The sequence below is a fragment of the Melopsittacus undulatus genome, chromosome 5, assembly GCF_012275295.1.
Source record: "Melopsittacus undulatus isolate bMelUnd1 chromosome 5, bMelUnd1.mat.Z, whole genome shotgun sequence".
Classification (NCBI taxonomy): domain Eukaryota; kingdom Metazoa; phylum Chordata; class Aves; order Psittaciformes; family Psittaculidae; genus Melopsittacus; species Melopsittacus undulatus.
Genome location: NC_047531.1, coordinates 30632479 through 30651892, shown reverse-complemented (window position 1 = coordinate 30651892; position 19414 = coordinate 30632479). Strand labels below are relative to the sequence as shown.

The window sequence follows — 19414 nt, the reverse complement described above, 5'->3', positions numbered from 1 at the left end:
AGTCTAAACTGAATTTTTATCCTTCTGCTAAAAGACTGGGATCATACACATGGTCAAACACAGCTGATGTTCTCTCAGTCCTTAACACTTCTCAGATGCTCATTGCTGATTTGGCAACCACCTCATGACATTGACCAGGAGTCAGTGTAGAGCTCTTGAGGTAAGCAATGGGTAGCACTGATTAAAAGTGCTGTGTTCTACCCAAGGTCAAACATGCAGCATGCATCCCTTCTTGTGAGCAAACTTAAAAAGAGATGTCTGCTGAGCGACATTTTGATTTATTATGTCAATTCTTATCCCAGTTAGAATTTACGTTCAGGTTTTAGAAGATAATTTATATTCTTGTGGGTTATTGTTGAGCTATTATCATTTGAGTGTATTGATAACAAGGTGTACTGGTTGGATTGGGCAGTGGCTGGAAATCTGCTGGGTTTGTAAGTAGTATAGTTTACAGATGAGAGTAAGGAAGCTTTCTCTCTTTTTGTAACTCTAGAGGTCATTTGAAACAATCACAATTGATTGAAATTGTCATTCCTAAGCCAGTAGACTATTTGCCTCAATGATATATTTGAATCCAACCCATCCACATTTAAATTACACAGAAGTATGAATTGTCCTCTCCTAGTAGCTAGGGACATATTTCAGATAAGTGCTTTCCAAAAAAGTGTTGCTTAGATAATTCAAGATTGCCTGAATTTATCTAGTGAAACCCTTTAGCGGGGGCCTAGCACAAAAATGCTTTAGCTTGGGTTCACCTCGCCTAACTTTAAGCACATTCTGGAGGCTAATAAGCAGGAGGCTACTGAATCAAATGTCTTCTGAAGTTAGTGGAGAAGCTACAAGTGTCAGACTGACTAAAATCACACTCTGCTGAATACATAGGAAGCCTTGGTGGTTTGGCTGTCCAGCACAGGCCTGCACTCAGTTTTATCAGCATCCATCCTTATGACCCTCCCCCTCCATCAGGCAATGTATGTGCGTATGTCATATACACTGCGTTCAGTAAATTGACAAGTTATAAACTGATCTCAGATTTTAGTGCTGTTGAATGAAGTAGCACTATTACAATTTTGGGATGCAGGGACTGTTTTGTTTCTTGTTTTATTATTCCTTGGAGCAGATTATCCTGGATCTTGAAGCAGATTCTCCTGGAAGGCATGCTAAGGCACATGAAAAACAACAAGGTGGTTGGTGACAGTCAGCATGGCTTCACTAAGGGGAAATCCTGCTTGACCAATTTGGTGGCCTTCTATGATGGGGCTACGTAACTGAGAAAATGAACATGAGCCAGCAGTGTGCACTTACAGCCCAGAAAGCCAACCATATTCTGAGCTGCATCAAAAGAAGCGTGACCAGCAGGTCAAAGGAGGTGATCCTGACCCTCTACTCTGCTCTTGTGAGACCTCACTTGGAGTATTGTGTGCAGTTCTGGTGTCCTCAACATAAAAAGGACATGGAACTGTTAGAACGAGTCCAGAGGAGGGCCACGAGGATGATCAGGGGACTAGAGCACCTCCTGTATGAAGACAGGCTGAGAAAGTTGGGGCTATTCAGCCTGGAGAAGAGAAGGCTGCGTGGAGACCTCATAGCAGCCTCCCAGTATCTGAAGGGGGCCTACAGGGATGCTGTGGAGGGACTATTCATTAGGGGCTGTAGTGAAAAGACAAGGGGTAATGGGTTAAAACTTTAACAGGGGAGGTTTAGATTGGATATAAGGAAGAAGTTCTTCACTGTGAGGGTGGTGAGACACTGGAATGGGTTGTCCAGGGGAGTTGTGAATGCTCCATCCCTGGCAGTATTCAAGGCCAGGCTGGACAGAGCCTTGGGTGATATGGTTTAGCGTGAGGTGTCCCTGCCCATGGGAGGGGGGTTGGAACTAGATGATCTTAAGGTCCTTTCCAACCCTAACTATTCTATGATTCTATTAATGGTATGAGGTGCCAGAAAGAAAACCACATTGCATTAGGATTTGAATCAGAGAGATGATTAGTGTGAAAAGGTAATAGGGATACTCTACATAGCTATACATGAGCTCATCAGCTCATGAGCTGTACAGAGCTCATCAACTGAACTTTGAAAAAACAGATGCTAAGATGCTTAAAAGGAAAGAAGGGCACTGTTATAAAAGAAGGAATATTCAAATTCTCTGATAGCCAGCAAGATGGAATCATTAGCCCAGCTTCTTCAGGGATTTAATTTTTCTGATACTAATTATTAGTGCTGCAAATTCTTAAATAGTAATTAATTACATCCACAAAAATAAAAGTAGTATAATGAAATAGGTTTCAATTTAATATAGGTAGTTCTAATTTGCTCTCAGTGTCAACAGATGCCAGTTCTTGCTATCCATTTGGAGCTAAAATAAGTGGAATTATTAATCTCTAGTGACTGCTGAATTAACTATTGCAAGGTCGATTATTACAACACATCATATCAGAAAAGGAAGTCTCACCATATATGAAAAGCAGCAATTTTAATTAGCCAACCAGAGTAACACTTGCTACTCACCAACAACTTGTCTTTCAGCACTGCTGAATACAAAAAGGATATCAAGGTCACACCTGGTGTCACACCAAAATCTTTCAGGTTGTTCTAAGCCCTTCTTTATTCAGACATAACCTTCCACGTAACATTTATGTTCCTTTGGAATAAGGAAATTGTCTGCTAGTCGGACTGTGTAACACTAATAAAATGACATTCACCAATGCTGTAGTTACACCTTGAAAATAATTCCTGTAGGAGATAAGGAGATTGTTTCCCCATATTCAGAATTGCATGACATTTATTTCCTCACCTTTGCTGTATTTGACTCTTTTGAAGTTAAATCTAAGCTTTTTTTTTTTTTCTACCTTCAAAAGGAGAATGAACAAGGCTGTTTAAATTTCTTTTAAAAACTTGAAGATCATCATGGTATCTAAATCTGCAGCTTGAAGTTTTTAACTTTGTGAGTATGCTATAAAATAATGACTCCTGTATACCTAATTAATTCAGCTTGTTACTGAGGAACTGGGGAAGCTTGGAGGCTGTTATTAATATGAGTTATGTCAAAATTATTTTTTTTTCCTAAAAACAGATGGGAAAAATCAAATAGTTCTTTTTTTATTCTGATTCATTTTTAGGGGAAAAATTTACTAAAAAACTATGATTGTCTCAAAATATTACATTTCTTTTCTGAATAACGTAGTAGAGGTGTTCCATGATGCATTCATGTATCTGAAATAAAGAGAATATATTTTTTCTCCCACTATTTTAAACTGGACTTTTTACAAAAGAGAAAATCAAACATTGTGTTTTCTTAGTATTTAAGTTCATAGTTCAATCAAAACTTTATTCCTTATGAGAAGCAGTGAAGAACAGCAACAAAAAGGTTTTTACCAAGTAATCAACATCATTATCGTATATATCCTACTTTTGCTGTTTCTAGTGGAAAGTAAGGGAAGGAAAGAGGAAACAAGATGGTTTCTCTTAGTCTAGAAGCAGACAAGTAAACAGGTATTTGCTAGGCCAATGTGCCTGAGAGGTAAAGCATTCAATAGTCTTTAATCTTCACATGAGAAACGTGCTTCCACATGGACAGAGCAGCACTACCGTAAGAAGCAGTCTCAGAGCATGACTTGTCTTCTGCTCAAAGCCTTCCTGCAGCATGTGGTGGCATCCCACAGTAAAAAAATCCTGTCTGGCACTGATGGGATTCCTACTGAGGGAATACAGCTCAGCATTTGCTCTGCTGTCTGGGTAGCAGTTGGCAACCAGGGATTTCAGCTGTGGATCTGCTGGAGATGCTGCACACAGAAGTGCACAGGTATTCATTCATTTCTTTGAACTCCATTCACTAAAATTGAGTGCAACTCTATCTGATGTTACATAGAAGCTTTAATTTGTCACCAAAACAAGGTCTAGTCCAACTGTCTGGTGAATGATGCAGAGATTTCACTGTGTATATCATTTTTTGAGGTGAAAGACAAGGAATAAAACCATCAAAACAAACTATGGACTGGAAGATATAGAAAAACAAGTAACTTGTAACTCCTTTCTACCATTCAGACACCATCCAAAAGTAATTCTTGATTTAGAAGAGATGTGATCTGAACTGGCTCTTGCTCCCATGTCTTCTTGGATGGATATTGCTTAGAGCTACATGTAAGCCTACCAAGAGAGAATGGACTTTTGTCTGAAGATTGCCCCATTTTAAGTACAGATTATTTTTTTCATTCACACATGTTAATTAATTCCCTATTTTAAGCATAAACTCCCCTCATATTTCTGTATATCATCTGCCCTAATCAGTAAATAACTCTTAAAATCCTTTTATTGGTTCATGCTACTGTATTCTGTATTATTGGCATAAACTTCCAAAACAGCTGAAATGAATCTGGTTAGGAATACATCTGTGGATGGTTTATGTGATAAACTATTCTGCAGTCCCTCTTTTAATGCTTCTCAAAGTAAGACTGTAGATTTAGATAATCCGTTTATAAATATTTCCAGAGATTCAGTAGGAGTAGCTAACAACTTCACAAATCCTTTTAAAAGATGGTATTAAATAGACATTAGACATAATTCTCTCATCAAAATGCCCTAATGCATGTCTTGATTCTTCAGATAGCTGTGCATATATATTCATTTTCATGTAAAAGCCTGTTGTTTATGGCTGGCATAAAGGTTTGTGGGAGTGTAAACAACTTCCTACAATGGGAATCCAAATCTAAACTTCCAAAATGGATAAAGATTTGTCATCATGTTTTAGTTTATATCTTTACCTCAAAGAGTGGAAATCCATGAAAAAGCAACACTGAATGTCTAAAGCATGTATAAAAAATCATCTTGGCCTTTTTAAAGTATTTGTCAACTCTAGAAGTATAATTACCCAAACTAAAACCCCTGACTTCCTATCACCAAAACTTACCATCTGTTCTTCATCAGACATCTTCTAGAGCTTCATGGCTGGTACTAATTTCTGCCTTTAAAAAAAAACAGCAAAAAATCAAATCCAAACTTTTGAGGCAATTATGTGGAATCCAGAAAGATTCATAAATGGTTTTCCTTCTTTTAATCTTTTCACTTTCTGGGCACTGAAAATAAGATTCCTTCAGGCACTTGTCTAACCCTCTATTGTCTACACTTCCAACTGCCAGAATACCCATCATTTTCCAATTTTGTATTTTCCAGGAATTATGTAGACTGTATTTTAAGTGTGTATGACATCTCCATTAGCAACAGCTTTTCTGATAGTTTTTACAAGTATCTTCTGCAACATTCCATGCCTAACTTGGCACAAAGTATTCACATTTCTACTATCTTTTATCTCTAAAGTCTATTGTCAACCTCTTAAAAGCTACTGTTGGCAAAGATAATGAGAAAAAAAAAGTTGTTTTTTTGCTCATATGCTACCAATGGAACTCATATTAAGCTGGGCTTAATTCTGGGTCAGAGTTGTTCTTAAAAGAAAGTGTTCTTCAGACTTAATAAGGAATTCACCAACAGCAGAAAAGTGACCCAATTCATGCTGTGATTACCAGGCAATGAGCTAAGTACCTTTGCAGGGGGAACACCCAGTGTATCAGTGCCTGTCAACAGATAACAGCATGAAAGCACAATGATCAAATCCTCATATGGTGCGATGGGCAGCTCTAGATATGTCACAGTTTATTTTAAGGAAAAGTCTTCAAGTATCTGTCTCAGCCTAGCACTCCTGTGCTGCATTTCTTCTCTGGGTGTCTTGCTGGTTCCAGTGGTCCTCTCATAATTAACCAAATGAACAAATAAATACATGACCTTCTCACTGGAGTCCTCACCTCCCATCTCCCAATTTTACTTTGCTCCAGTATGACTTCATTTTTAAAATGCATAATTTATATATGGGCTGGTTTTATGCACATCATACAGTGCCTACCTTATTGCATGAAACCAAAAGAACCAATAGAAAACCGAGACTCTTTTTAATCAGAAGCTACTGAAATATTAAATGTATTTGAAAGGATATGTGCATCTGGAGTGTAAGTTTAGAAAAAGTGAAAACCTGAAGAACCACAGACTGAATGCATATTCTTTCCATAATAGACATGCTTGTCCATTACTGTGTGCATTGTAGATCTCAGATGCAGGGAGTCACTGCCTCTGTTTTATACTGTAAAATATATTGTCCTAGGAACTTTGTGATATTATAGAATATGGGCACTACAACCTAGTGTACTGTTCCTTAAGACTGCTTTTCAAAATCTTGTATTTACTTCCTCAGGAAAATACAAAGTGTCCTTAATCTCAAAGTAGAAACAAAATACAGGCCAGGGGGTCGGGTTTTGGTTTGGGGTTTTTTGTTGTTGTTGGGGGTTTTTTGTTTGTTTGTTTTGTGGTTTTGTTTTGTTTTGTTTTTTTTGGGGGGGGGGGGTGTTTGGTTTGGTTTGGTTTTTTGTTGTTTTTTTGGTTTTGGGGGTTTTTTCCCCTAAGGGTCTCTTTTTATATGACCCAAATTCTCCACCTAATTTCAGTGGACACTGGACTGAGCTGTGTAGTTAATCCAGTATTTCTGCCAATATTGGTGAATACTGATGATGCGCAGGGACTGGAAAACTTCCTTTTAATTTGCATTAATTAAACACCCAGGAAATTAATTAGTTCTGTTATGAAGTATACCTGAGTGCTTTTTCCCTTTCTACTACAACTTGGTCAGAAAATCATGGAGGTAGTAAAAACACACAGTTTCTTTCAAATAGTGTCTGATTTTTTGCTCTGTATAGAGAATGGTGCTGCAGTCTCACAACTCAGCAACTGCTAAATTCCTGCTTTCCCCCACAATAGAGCAATTAGCACTTTTGCTAGTGGTGCTTGAATTGATTAACTTTGAGATCTTTTTCAGGATCACATTTGCCAGAAACCTGTTTATCAATACAATTAGAAATTAATCCCCTGGAAATATTTTCAGGAATCTGGAAGTCATTCTTTTGCTTCTGCAATTGTTTTTTATCAGGATGCACCAGATAAATTGCTAGTGCTGTACACATAGAAAGAAGAAAAACTTTTCCCCTTCATGACCCTTGGCAAGAAGGGGCTTACGCCATTGTGTTTTATGTTGTCGTTATGAGAATTATCATAAACACTTGAAGCTTCCTGCTTTGTAGTACATCTAAAATCACTTTACTTGAAAATTATGTTTATTATTCACTTCAGCTGGGAATTCAGTAGATCAAGACGAATGTGGTGTTTCTCAGCTTAATGCAGTCGGTAATTTGACAAGATAGGTATAATTTCCCATACATTTCAGTTCCTTGCAGCAATAGTGTCCCAGAGTAATTTGGCAAACAAACAAAAGAGCTAATTAAACATTGCTGCTTTTTTCTAAGGCAGAGTGTGTACAAGGTCATACCAAGGGCTCAGCTGAAGTTTATTAAAGATTAGCAGTCTGTTTCTGCAGGAGGGATCCCTCCAGCTATTGTAATGTACGACAGCCTGGCATACAGCTTTCCACAACAAGCTGTTGTATGGAGCAGAACTGCAGAACAAATTTTCAGTAGAATATCTAATAAAAGGGCTTATATATCAAAGTTTTTTATTCTCCTTATGTTTTGTTATATTCAGAACAAATAAGAACAATAAGACCCTAAATGCTTCCATACATTTGGAAAATGGATCTAGGAGTAGATCATTATGCAAAAAGGGCTCCATTATTACTGTGCCTTTCATTTGCACTGTAAATCCTTGTGGGAAAGACACACCTTTGCTTTTGTATTTACCTCCTGCAATAGGAACCAATCTGTGAATCCAAATGCAAATCAGCTAAACAGCTGTGAAGGAGTTTGGATAGGGAGGAAGTGTGCAATGTTTGCCCTTACCTTGCCAATAAAAGATGTAATAAATATTTATAGTATGCCTGTAAGCTGGAGAATTGAAACCTGTGCACAGAGTTTGTAAGCAAATGCTGAACCATGCAGGGACTAAGGCCTGTACTTCTTTCCTGACCATCATATAGACTGTATAGGAACACTATTTATGCAATATTATCCTTGTAATGCTACTGTACAAAGACTGTAAAATACAGATTATTGACTATGCAAAGATGAAGCGTTCTTGCAAATTTGTCTATGATACTGAGCACAGAACACCTTTCTTGTCATAATTCTGGGATTTTTAGCTAACATTCATATTCCTGTGTTGACACGTAAATAAATCGCCTCTTTTTCTGTCATGCATAACTAGATGGAAAGAGTTTCAATAAAGAAAGATTTCAATAAAAGAATCAGAGAGCACTTTCCCTGCTTTTTAAAGCAGCAGAGCTAGACAGAGACTGTGAATACGCAGTGCTTCTAAGTAGAAACATTTTCAAAGTCAAACTGAGCACCTCGTTCCTAAATAAGCACTAATACGTTATAATTATGCACTTGAATACTGAGATTAAAAAGAGTCTTTAAATTCCCAGTTGTTCTCCTATCTGTTTATACCCTCAGGTGCCTTATACTCTGTTAAAAGAAAAATGCTCTTTCAAAGGCTATTTATGTAAACAGCTCCTAATTCCTCTCCAGAACCATGACACCATCAGACAACAGAACATTGATCATGGAAAGCCTGAAGTATGGTGAATCATCATGTTTCCCCTGTAGAACACAAGAAACAAGCTGCAAGGCAAAGGGTCTTTAAAAAAAAGGTCTGCCACATGACTTAAATATCTCTAAACTGTACAACGCAAGTAGTGCTCATGAAATCCAAGGTCAGTGTCAGCCTAGATTTTGTAGACCAAGTTCCTGCAATTTCTAAGGTACCTACACATTGTGTGACAGCACTCGCTTGTATAGAGTGGCCATGGTTACTTGCAAGCTGCTCCTTTTGTGTCTTCTGTTCAACAGCAACAATAGATTGCATTTGTCATAAATATTTATAGTGCAAATATCCCTTGCTGGTTTTGATCCTGCAAGATCTGAAAGTATCATGTTCTTTCATTATGGAATTCAAAGATTATTTTTTCATACGTTACCATAGTAACAAAATGATAACTGGGTTCCTATTTTCACTTTACATTAACAAAAGGCTAAATATTATAAGCAGTAGCAAGTGTTCCTATTAAGCCCCTATTTTGTGTAACAAGAGGTGTGTTTCTGAAAAAATATGAGGCTTAGAATTAATCCTTTGTTTTAAGTCTTGTGTCACCATAGCTGTACTATATGAACATACAAAATCTATTAAGAACAGTAACTCTACATTAGTTTAAAAGCATGGAAAAAGAAAAATTGCCTATGGTCTGTAAGTTTTCTGTTTATAGACCTCAATGTTCAGGCCTTGATGGGTGTTAAAGATGCTCCAGTAACTGCCTTCAAGTCTGTAAACCTGCGCATTGCTAACACTGTGATGCTTACAGAAAGGTATAGAGGACACAGAAGTATTAATAGCAGCAAGTCAGTTCCTCCAGGGTGAAGGAGTAAAAGAGGCAATAACTATTGATTTTTACATTAGCCGGGGAATTGCTTTAACCATTTGCAAGATCTCAGGTCCTCCAGGCTGAGGAAATGAGAGCAGATGCAGGAAGGAAATGGGACTCAGTAAGATTTTATCAAGAGCAATAAAGTTCTGGTAGGGATGGAAACTGCTGTACCTGGGGTAAGAGTCACACTGAACACATGCAACTCTATTGATCATGGTTTGCTCTTTTCTCTGTTTTTGAAGGAAGTGAGTAGTTAACGTCTTGTAGGAGCGTAACCCTAAGTATACAATACAAGCTCTTGAGCAGAGTCCCTAAGGATTATAAAAAAAGAGGGTGGAATCTTACATTTACCACCTGAGTAATAGTATTGTCTCCTGGCATTGTAGGATATACATAGCAGGTACAGGTAGAACTGGCAAGAAATATTCTAGAAAACCTACTTTTCCTTAAAAATATTAATTTATGTAGTTTATGCATTTTAATTCAGCTGTCTGGAGAAGGGATTTCTCATCTCCATGCTGGAATACCTAGTGAAAGATAGGTGCATTAGAAATGGAGAAAAGAAAACATACTGTAGAATTACCAGCAGCTATTTAGTTACCTGGGCAAAACAGTGGGAAGCTGAGATTCAGGGAGACTGACTTAAGAAGCTGCTGTGTACAGTAGCACACTGGCAATTCTAAAGTGGCATTCTGAGTCTTTTGGCTTTGCCACAAAAATCCAATAGTTTTATCTTGAAGCAAAATAGGAGCTAGATGAAACCTTGGAGTGTTACAGAGCAAGAGAATGATTACATCTGCAGCTCTAAACACAGGGCATCTCATGGCTACCTTACAAATGGGGATAGGTGATGGGCAATTCAAATGGAGAAGTGACAGAAGGCTAGAATTAAACTGTGTATTAAGGATACAGAATCCTTCTGGTCTATAACTGGACCATGCATTTCACTTTATATGGAGGAAGCAAATTAGACTGAATATTCAATTCACAGTGCAGGGCATATGCAAACATTATCATAAATGTACCAAAGCCAAAATAACTTGACTAAGTCACATAAGGGCAGAAAGACCAGGTCTTTAGCTTCCAATTTGAGAGATACAGAATCTAAAATTTAGTCCATTACGCTTTTCTAAGCAAGTTGACCAAAGACTGTGACCAAAGTAGAGAAACACAGGGATACCTGAGTCTTTTATCGGACCTCCTGTGAGACTTTGCAGTCATCCCTGCTGAATACAACTGCTGAATATCCATGTGCTTAAAACAAACTGCAGTGCATTAAAACTTAATCTTATAGAATCATTGAAAATACAGATTTAGAGGGAGCTCAGCAGATCATCTGGTCCCACTTTCCACTCAAAGCAGGGCTTACCTCCACATTTCATATCACCTGGGGGGGGGTGGGGGTTGGTTCTTTGGTTGTTTTTTTCTTCTTACTGTTAAACTTCTGGGAATCTAGTTTGGCAACATAAAAAATTATTGAAGAAATACTAAGCTAGAGGTACTTGTGTAATATGCCACCTTCTTCCCTCTTCCATGTCCAGGAATAACATAGCCTTGATTTGCCCAAGTGTTTTATGAGGAAAATATACAGTTCCTGCCAATGAATTTGGGAGTGAAAAATTCCTCAGGAGAGAGCACGGAGATCAAACATCTGATGCATGTGCTGTTAGCAGAGCTCCCAGGAGCTCAGGGGCTTGCCAGAATCCTTGTGCTTCTACACAGTTTTCACAAAGGGCACAAGATCTCTGAGGATGCTGCTGTATCCCTGAGGCTCAGATATTCCACGGGGGGTAAATTCAACATATTTATGAACAATCCAAGTATCTGAGTGCTTTAACCATACAATCCCTGGTATGATTAAATACCATATACCATACCATAACACAATAGTAATAATCATAACAAACAGATTTTTGCAAATATGAAATTGCCGGAAAGAAACAGTCAAATGAGATGAATTTTAGTTTTAAATGTTGACATGAAAAGGATATTAGAATCAGACAAATTAGGGAAAGCATCTTACAGATGTATCAAAACATATTCCTGATGTTAGCAACTGAAATAGCTTCTCAGGCTCATTCAGTCTAAGAGGACAGAAAGTTGTCTATGACAAGCAGTCCAGAAAGCCTAACAAAGGCACCTTTATGTCTTTATCTCTCCACTGACAACAAGGAATTTGGACAACTCTGAAGGCCATCTAATGCTTTGGCAAAGCTGGCTAGTAGGAACCACTGAGAGCATGGGAGTCCTGTCATTGTCACTTAGAGAACGTTGCACTTCTAATGTGCTCTTTTCATTTCACAGAAGCCACCATTAGATGTAGCTATGGAGTGGGATTCTGTATGAGGTTGACAACTGCATTTTGGGCAATGCAAAGTATAATTTTGTGCATCTGGGACAATGCAAAAAGTGTTTTGCCCTTTCACATCTACTGACTTCACTTGCATATTTGAGGCATCCCGTGGAGACCTATGCATAGCCAACTGAACTGAGCTCTTAGCAGGCAGGTAGCTGAATAGCTCTCTTGCTTCCACCATTGATGAGATCTCCATTGACAGTAATAGTTTATATACATGGCAGAAACATAGGCAATTGTGCTTCATTTTCTTAATCTCACAATGAGTCTTAGACAAAATTATTCAAGAGGCTTAAATGCAGATGTCTGAAAAATAGACATCAAAAAGTAGATGAAATAAATTTTATGTCAGCTGACCTGAAGAGATGTCTGAATCACTACTACATAATATGAGAGTCACAATACAGTGTTTTAGGTGGTGGATTAATAATTGAGGAAGAAACAGTGTCTTTTGCACAACATGATAATGCTAAACTTTTGTCCTGGAAGTGGAAGATCTGGTTTATAACTACTTCCCAGTGTCAACAGTCTTGAAACCAAACCCTGCAAATGTGATGTGGTCACTACAATATCGATAAAGAATTGATTTATTCAGATGTTTCAAACACTCATGAAATTGAGGAGGACATAAAAATCTCCCATTTCCAAATGCAGTTTTGAGACTTATTTAGTGAATTCAGTCAAAGTAGGGATAGCCTGCCCACAATAAAACAGACCATTCAGAAATAAGGTCAAATTCAGATGCTTCCCTGCTAACAGCTCAACTTTTGCTAGCTAAGCCGAGTCACTTCTCAGCATGCATAAAATATTGTATGTTGGCATTTATGGAGTTTGTCATCCAGGGATGACAATAGAGGCAGTAACTAAATGTAAGCACCTTTGCAGTTTGACAGCATCGTAACCAGGTGATTTGAATTGCTCAGTCCCTTAAACCTCACCATTTATCAAGTGCACTTGTGGCACTGAAACGATCAATGTGAACATAACCATTATAGGTTTACTTACAGATTTATTATTTTGTGTACTAAATAAATGTTTAAAAGATCATGAAGCAGATTAATTGTAGACAAGATTTGTTTGAGGCCATGAAAAATACACAGCAAAGATTTGTGTTACCTCTGAATGCCTGGTGTCTTTCTAGTAACATAAAAAGAATACTAGTATCATACATTTTCATTAGTGACAATAAATAATATGGATCCAAAAAAACTCTGAAGTGATCTTAAACATGAATCTTACATACCTCTATCAGCTTCAACAAATGTACCTAAATGGTTTTGAAAGACATCCTCACATGGACAATGTGCTATATATAATGTGCTTTAGAAATGGCTTACTTCATAAATTTTCCAAAACCTTCAAAAAAATCCTTCTACATTTAGGTCATGTGCTTGACAGTGTGTCTTTTGTCTCATTAATAGGCACCACAAGGCCACATAAGGAGGGGGAAGTCCCTGGTGTGGACTATATTTTCATCACTGTTGAAGATTTTATGGAATTGGAGAAAAGTGGTGCTCTCTTAGAAAGTGGCACATATGAAGGTAAGCACACTTTTACTGCTGTGTCTGTCTCATGTTCCCATGGTGCTTTTTTCTAATATGATGGAATTGCACTTGGACATCCCATTGCAAATGTGTCACTGCTACTCTTACCAGAAATTTTTGAAGAACTATATGGCAAATACAAAAATATTTTCTTATGTAAAAACTAAATGCAGATGGGTTCATTGTAATTTTAGTATGTTACACTGGTTAAGAGAAACAGGATAATATATTGCAGTTACGGGAAGTAAACATTAGTTCTTTTTGCCAAATACTTGAGATTTCCACAGATTTTCAGCAAACAACTGCTTTTCTAACATAGGACAAACAAACTCCATAATGGAAATCAGTTGTAAGGCTGACACTTTTCCTTTGCATGTGATCCTGCAAACACCAATCTATATCAGAGGTTGAAACCTCACTGTTTAAGTAAAACAGGAAGGACAAAGCACGTCTTACAGGCTTTGTAAAGTTATTGAAAAGAGCTCATTCATTTTGCAATATGACAGAGGGATAGGAATTGTCGTAATGACTGTGTTAGAAAATGTCTGTATAGGGGGCAAAGAGCCAGCAGCTTATTGCAGAACAGTGCTTCCCAGGAGAATGGATGATTCATCTGATTTTAAGCCTTTTCTAAAACACAGCTATTCTAGAAGTTAAACTACTGCAAGTGGAAGGGCAGTTACATATCAGGGCATGTTAATAAAACCAGAATAATGCTATGCTATTTTAAACCAGATGCTTCTTAGAAATGCACTAGTATTGAGGATAACTGAGTAATGTATAGGTCATTTTACTGTAAACTTCAAAATGACAGGAAACCCCCTTTATATGAAAAATATGACCCATACGTATGAGAATACCTGGGTGAGTAGAACCATTTACAGGAAGCAGCCTCATAGCTGCATTGCTCATTGTAGCAAAAGAAGCAATAAAGACCTTTTTGTTCTGACTTTGTCTTGTCAAGGAAAGCATCTGAAGATAAATAAGAAGCTATTCACCCCAAAGAAAATCATTAGCTGTGTTATAAATAGCAGGAAATAAGGTAATTCTTTCTCAGCTAATCAGCATGCAGCACTCATTGGAAAGTAAATAAATTTTCATTAAGAGTTATATCAATATAGAACTTGCAACAAAGATTTCCATTAAAGAAGGTCAAGTAAAGGAAAATATATGATCATTTGCTTTTTTACTTTTTTCCCCACTGTCTGACACCTAACAGTAGAAGTTACCTGAACATTAATACAAGAACAATACCACAATTTTACCTTTATCAGAAATTCATTAAATAAGTCTTTCTTCAAGTATCTTTTTGTTACCTTAGGTGTCTGAAACTAACCTTAAAAGAGCTTAAGTGTAGCACAAGTCTGTCATTGCTTGACCATGTATTAGTTTGTAGCAAGTTTGTAGAGATTGAACTGCTAGGTTAAATTAATTCACATTGCTCTTCTGTCCCTCGAGGGGTACTGAGAGGTGTCTTTTAATATCAGCTACCAGAGCTGAGTGGATGGCAGGGTGAAATACTGTCTGGGAAGTCTGCATAACTCCTTAAACCAGTTTGAGGACCTAGCTGAGGGGAGGTCCGAAGTCGTGACTATGCAATGTGTGTCACATCATTCGCTGATCACAGATGACAAGTTCACTGAAGGCAAGAAGTCAGAAACTAAAAGCAAAACAAAATAAACTCAAAAGACCAATTTCTGCTTAAGTCCTGTCTTTGATTCGCATGTATTCCAATCACTGGATGTGCGTTCTGACAGACGAGAGATAACACATTATCTGTCTGTGTATTATGGTAAATGATAGGTATCACATTAGAAAACTACTTAGTTTAGAGATGCTTCTAGAGTTCTAGAGATGTTTCTCCTGTTCCCATACAGAAACTTTTGGACATGACCTTACAAGTTACAGCTCCCATTTCCTGATTAATTCCTCATGACTGTAGTACCTTCCTCAGGGAAGGATTTTGCTAGTCATTCCATCACAATTTTTCCTCAGCATATTAAGTCTGCAGTGATTAAGTTTACTGGTGACAATTACACCAATTTTCAATTTCCCCCACTAAGATGATTTTTGAATCTTTCCATAGATCAAGTAACTTATGTATGTTCTGGGAGATGAGTTTTCTTCAACAGTGATTAGCAGGACTTTGAAAAAAAATCTGTCTTCTTCTTAATGATTCTCAATGTTAATAAATTGATTTTCAGATTTCTTTATAATTTTTTTATTATTTACATTTTTATCATTATTTATATTGTTTATATTTATATTATTGTGTATATTTTTATTATTTTTTTAAGAAACATTCTGTATTAAGTTTCTGTAGTTTAGTTGAGTTCAGTCTAAGCTGATTATCTGAACACAACCACTATGTACCAGTTTGTCTCTACCAGAATTTTTTTTTAAATAAGGGATTTCTCATTTAGTTGAGATAGAGGTACAGCCTCTGTGTATGTGTGCTGGTTTTCACCACTTCTTGACTAGAAGGGTTGATTCAGTCAATTTACTTTCAGTGTATGAATTCTGAAGAGAATCAGAAATACTCAGGTAAACCAGAGAAAGAAGACAAATGGAAACTTACCTGGCACTGAGCCTTTGTATTGTGCACTATGTCATTCAGTATTGTTAGAAGAAGGGATATTTTTTCATAGTAATAAGAAAACTGGTGAAAACAATCAGAAATATCTTTGTTCTTGTGCAAGCAAACAGTAGGGGTTCCAACCTGGACAGGGTATAATCTTAAAGTGAAACTAGTATGTATTCTTAGAAAAGTATTGTTCTATGGTTCTTCTTCTTTTTCTTTTTTCTTATCCTTTTGAAGCACACATCGGATTTTGAGTTTTAAAATAGGATTTTTAAGCTATAAAAGCTTTAGAATTAAAAATAGAGTGCTCTGTGACCTCCTTACTACTTGGGCTTTGAATAGGTCTTTCTTTGTCTACTACTTTTGTGACAACTGTGAATGACTGTAGTACTCCAAAGTGCTGTAGAAAAACAACACTATGTTCATTATGAAAACTCTACAAGTCTCTTTTTTTTTTACTAGTTTTACAAATATGAATATATTTTGTGTCAGTAGGGCCAAATCCCAAATCCATTGCTATGTTGGCCTTTTTATGCCTTTTTGAGCAACTGCTAGAAAGACGAAGTCATCTTTAGAGATATGAACTATTTTAAATGTACACAGTGGTACATAGACAGTTGAAGCACATTTTGCAGCTTACCCATAGTAAAGTTTCTTGGCAATCTGGGTGACACCATTCAGTGTATAATGAGAGAAAGATGAATACAAGGCTCATTTCCACTCACTGGGATTAACAGTCCAAATCAAATCAAGTTCAGTGAGATTGTCCCTGAGTTCTGAATTTGTAATAAAATTTCAGTTAATTCCAGCAACACACTACTATTGGGGCAAGAGGTGTTTTCCTGAAGATCACCAAACTCATTTATTTGGATTTCTTTGTATAATATTGCAGGCAAATACTAAAGGTTTCACTTTGTTTCTTTTTAGCAGAATTCCAAGTCACTGTACTGATTAAAGGAATTCTAATTTGACCCAGGATGATAGCTTCATTGGAGATAAAACTTGTTTCTAACGCAGATACTGGGGTAGCATAAAATAAGCATAGTTCTGTACCAGAGGAGGAAGTGTTCCTGTGAAGAGTGAAAGCCACATGCCTCTGTTGTGCAGGCTCATGTAGCACAGGAGGACATGCTGCTGCAAAGTAATCCACATTCCTTTTCCAGTTTCATAGGTCTTTGAATTGGCACAATATATACAAATCTAGGAAATGCAGAATAACAAAGCTGTAATGAACACACAAGCTGTGCGTCTATGTGTGTGCTGTTTTTTACGACTTGTCCAATAGGAGGGTTGGCTCGGTATATTGTCATCTCACAAACTTGTCAAAACTTGTACGGAGTCTTCATAGATCACTGACTTCAAAGAGTGCTCTTTATTAGAATAATAATAATAATTAGAGTTTAATAAGGATCTCCTTATTAGATCAGCAAAACTTCTTAGTCAGTGCAGCATATCAGTCCACTGAAAATGTACCTGAAATGTATATTGGTTAAGAATGCCAGTGCACATAAACAGAACTGTAACAGCTTCAGTATTTTTTTTCCAAACCCCAGACATAGTAATGCACATGATTCAAGGTTATGCTAAGACATCATTATAAGGCATTAATAATGTAAGAGTGTAAGAGTAATGAATGCTATGGGCAGAACATATGTTCTACCTATAAAAGTAACGTATGCAGTAGCAGTGCCAGAAATAACAAGAATTATTCAGTGCATAAATACTGTAAGAAAAAGGAACGTGTTTGTTGATAATCAATAAAGACATAAATGGATTTCAAATACACAAAAGCAAGAGGGATTTTAGCAGTGTGGGATTCTATAAGAAATGCAGACTATAAGAAGTTTTTCATAACTATTAAAGTTGTGGTAAATTTGTGAAAATAAGTAAATTCAACCAGTACTTGCATGAATCATGTTCTCACTTGAACTCTCTTTTTTTTCTATCAGTTTTTGTTTGTCTCAGAAGAGCTCCATAAGAATTGTTCTATGAGACATCTATTTACTGTTAATACAAGAGTAGTCCTTAATTTATCCTATTAAAAACAACTTTAGTTATTGTGCTATTAATTCTGTCCAAAATTCACTTTTAATCATTTCTTTGATTGTTGGAATTACCTCAAATTCATTTGTGGATTAAAATTCAAAGTTCACTGAAGCTATTTAACCACTTCTGTGATCATTGACTTCCCTTGGCACCACTGAGGTCTGTGGTAAAATTCCAGATTGCTTAAATGGAGATGGAATTTCACCCATATATTTTTTACTGATAAAATTTTATTTGGCCAAATGTTAGCTGGAATATCCTTAATATTGGAGAAATCTGTAATTTATTAAGTCTTAGAAAAAAAAATGATTGAATACATCCCATCAGTAAAACCTTAGTGTTATTACATGATTATTACAGTTGGTTTAGAACATTTTTAAGGGGTCAGCTTGCATGTTTTCAGTTGAGTTACCATTATGATGAGCTGCCATGGGGCAATGAATGTGTCTTGAAGCTGAAGTCTTGCCACTGGCTCTTCCCACACACTGGCATGTAAGCAAAACTGGGAGGTGCTCTGATTCCATTCTCCTAAAGAGTCCTCATACCGAAGACGACAATAAGTTTTACATAGGCTTTCATTCCATCTTGCAAGCCAAATTTAGCATAAAATCTTCTAAATTATCTAAACCTTCTGGTCAACTAATGCATTTTCAATTAACATTTCATTCTACTATCTGTACATTAAAAATAAGGACTACTCCACTTAGGCAATAGAGTCTTCAATTACTGCATTGTGGTGACAATGGTTTTATAAAGAGGTGGTGTGTGATTCTAGTAGTTTTGATTCCATTCTTCCATGTGAAAAAATTGTGAGGAATTCAAAATTCCACTCACTTACTGTATGCAGCGTTCCCTTGTGAGCAGAACATCCTGAGCACTCAGCAGAAGGATACAAAGGAAGTGAATCAAAATAAAGATAATAAAGCTAAGACCTAAACACAGTAGTTCATGAAATATTCTGATTTAAACTGGAAAACAAAGGAATCATGAAAGTAGACCTATGTAGACAAAAATAGAAGTAGTCTTTCAAAAGCCATGTCTTTCAGCAGTGTAAAGCGTTTTTAGGGGCATAGATGAATGAAATGAGATATTTTATAGTAAAAATCACATTCCTGTTGAAAGTGCCTCTTGAAGCGGTAGACCCCATATCAATATAATGTCTACTTCTCACCATTTACATATTCTGAGAATAGATAAATGAGGATGTATCATAATTTAGGTCAAAAAATAGGAGAAAGAATATTGTCTATTCAGTGACTTCATGATCTAATTGAGTTCTTGTACCTGATCTATATTAGTCAGATTTTGTGGTCTTTTTTGCATTTTCTCCCTCACCCTTGGGGCAGAGGAAGGAGTTGAATCTTATTGTTAAATATGAAATGCAAAAAATGTGAATGCTTACAAGCTCAAGAAGATAATGCCAGTGGATATATCAACATGCATAAGAAATCCTGTCTGTGTTAATGCATTTGAAGGCA

At 36.8% G+C, this 19414-nt stretch overlaps 1 protein-coding gene across 2 annotated transcripts in view; it reads left to right on the top strand.

Moving 5' to 3' along the window:
- The window catches only part of MAGI2 (membrane associated guanylate kinase, WW and PDZ domain containing 2), a 724927-nt gene that overhangs the window by 412317 nt on the left and 293196 nt on the right, over positions 1–19414 (top strand). For both annotated transcript variants that reach the window (XM_034063203.1, XM_034063202.1), the window contains exon 3: positions 13187–13306. In XM_034063203.1, coding sequence (XP_033919094.1) covers positions 13187–13306 — 120 coding nt within the window. The remainder of the gene's footprint in view (positions 1–13186; positions 13307–19414) is intronic.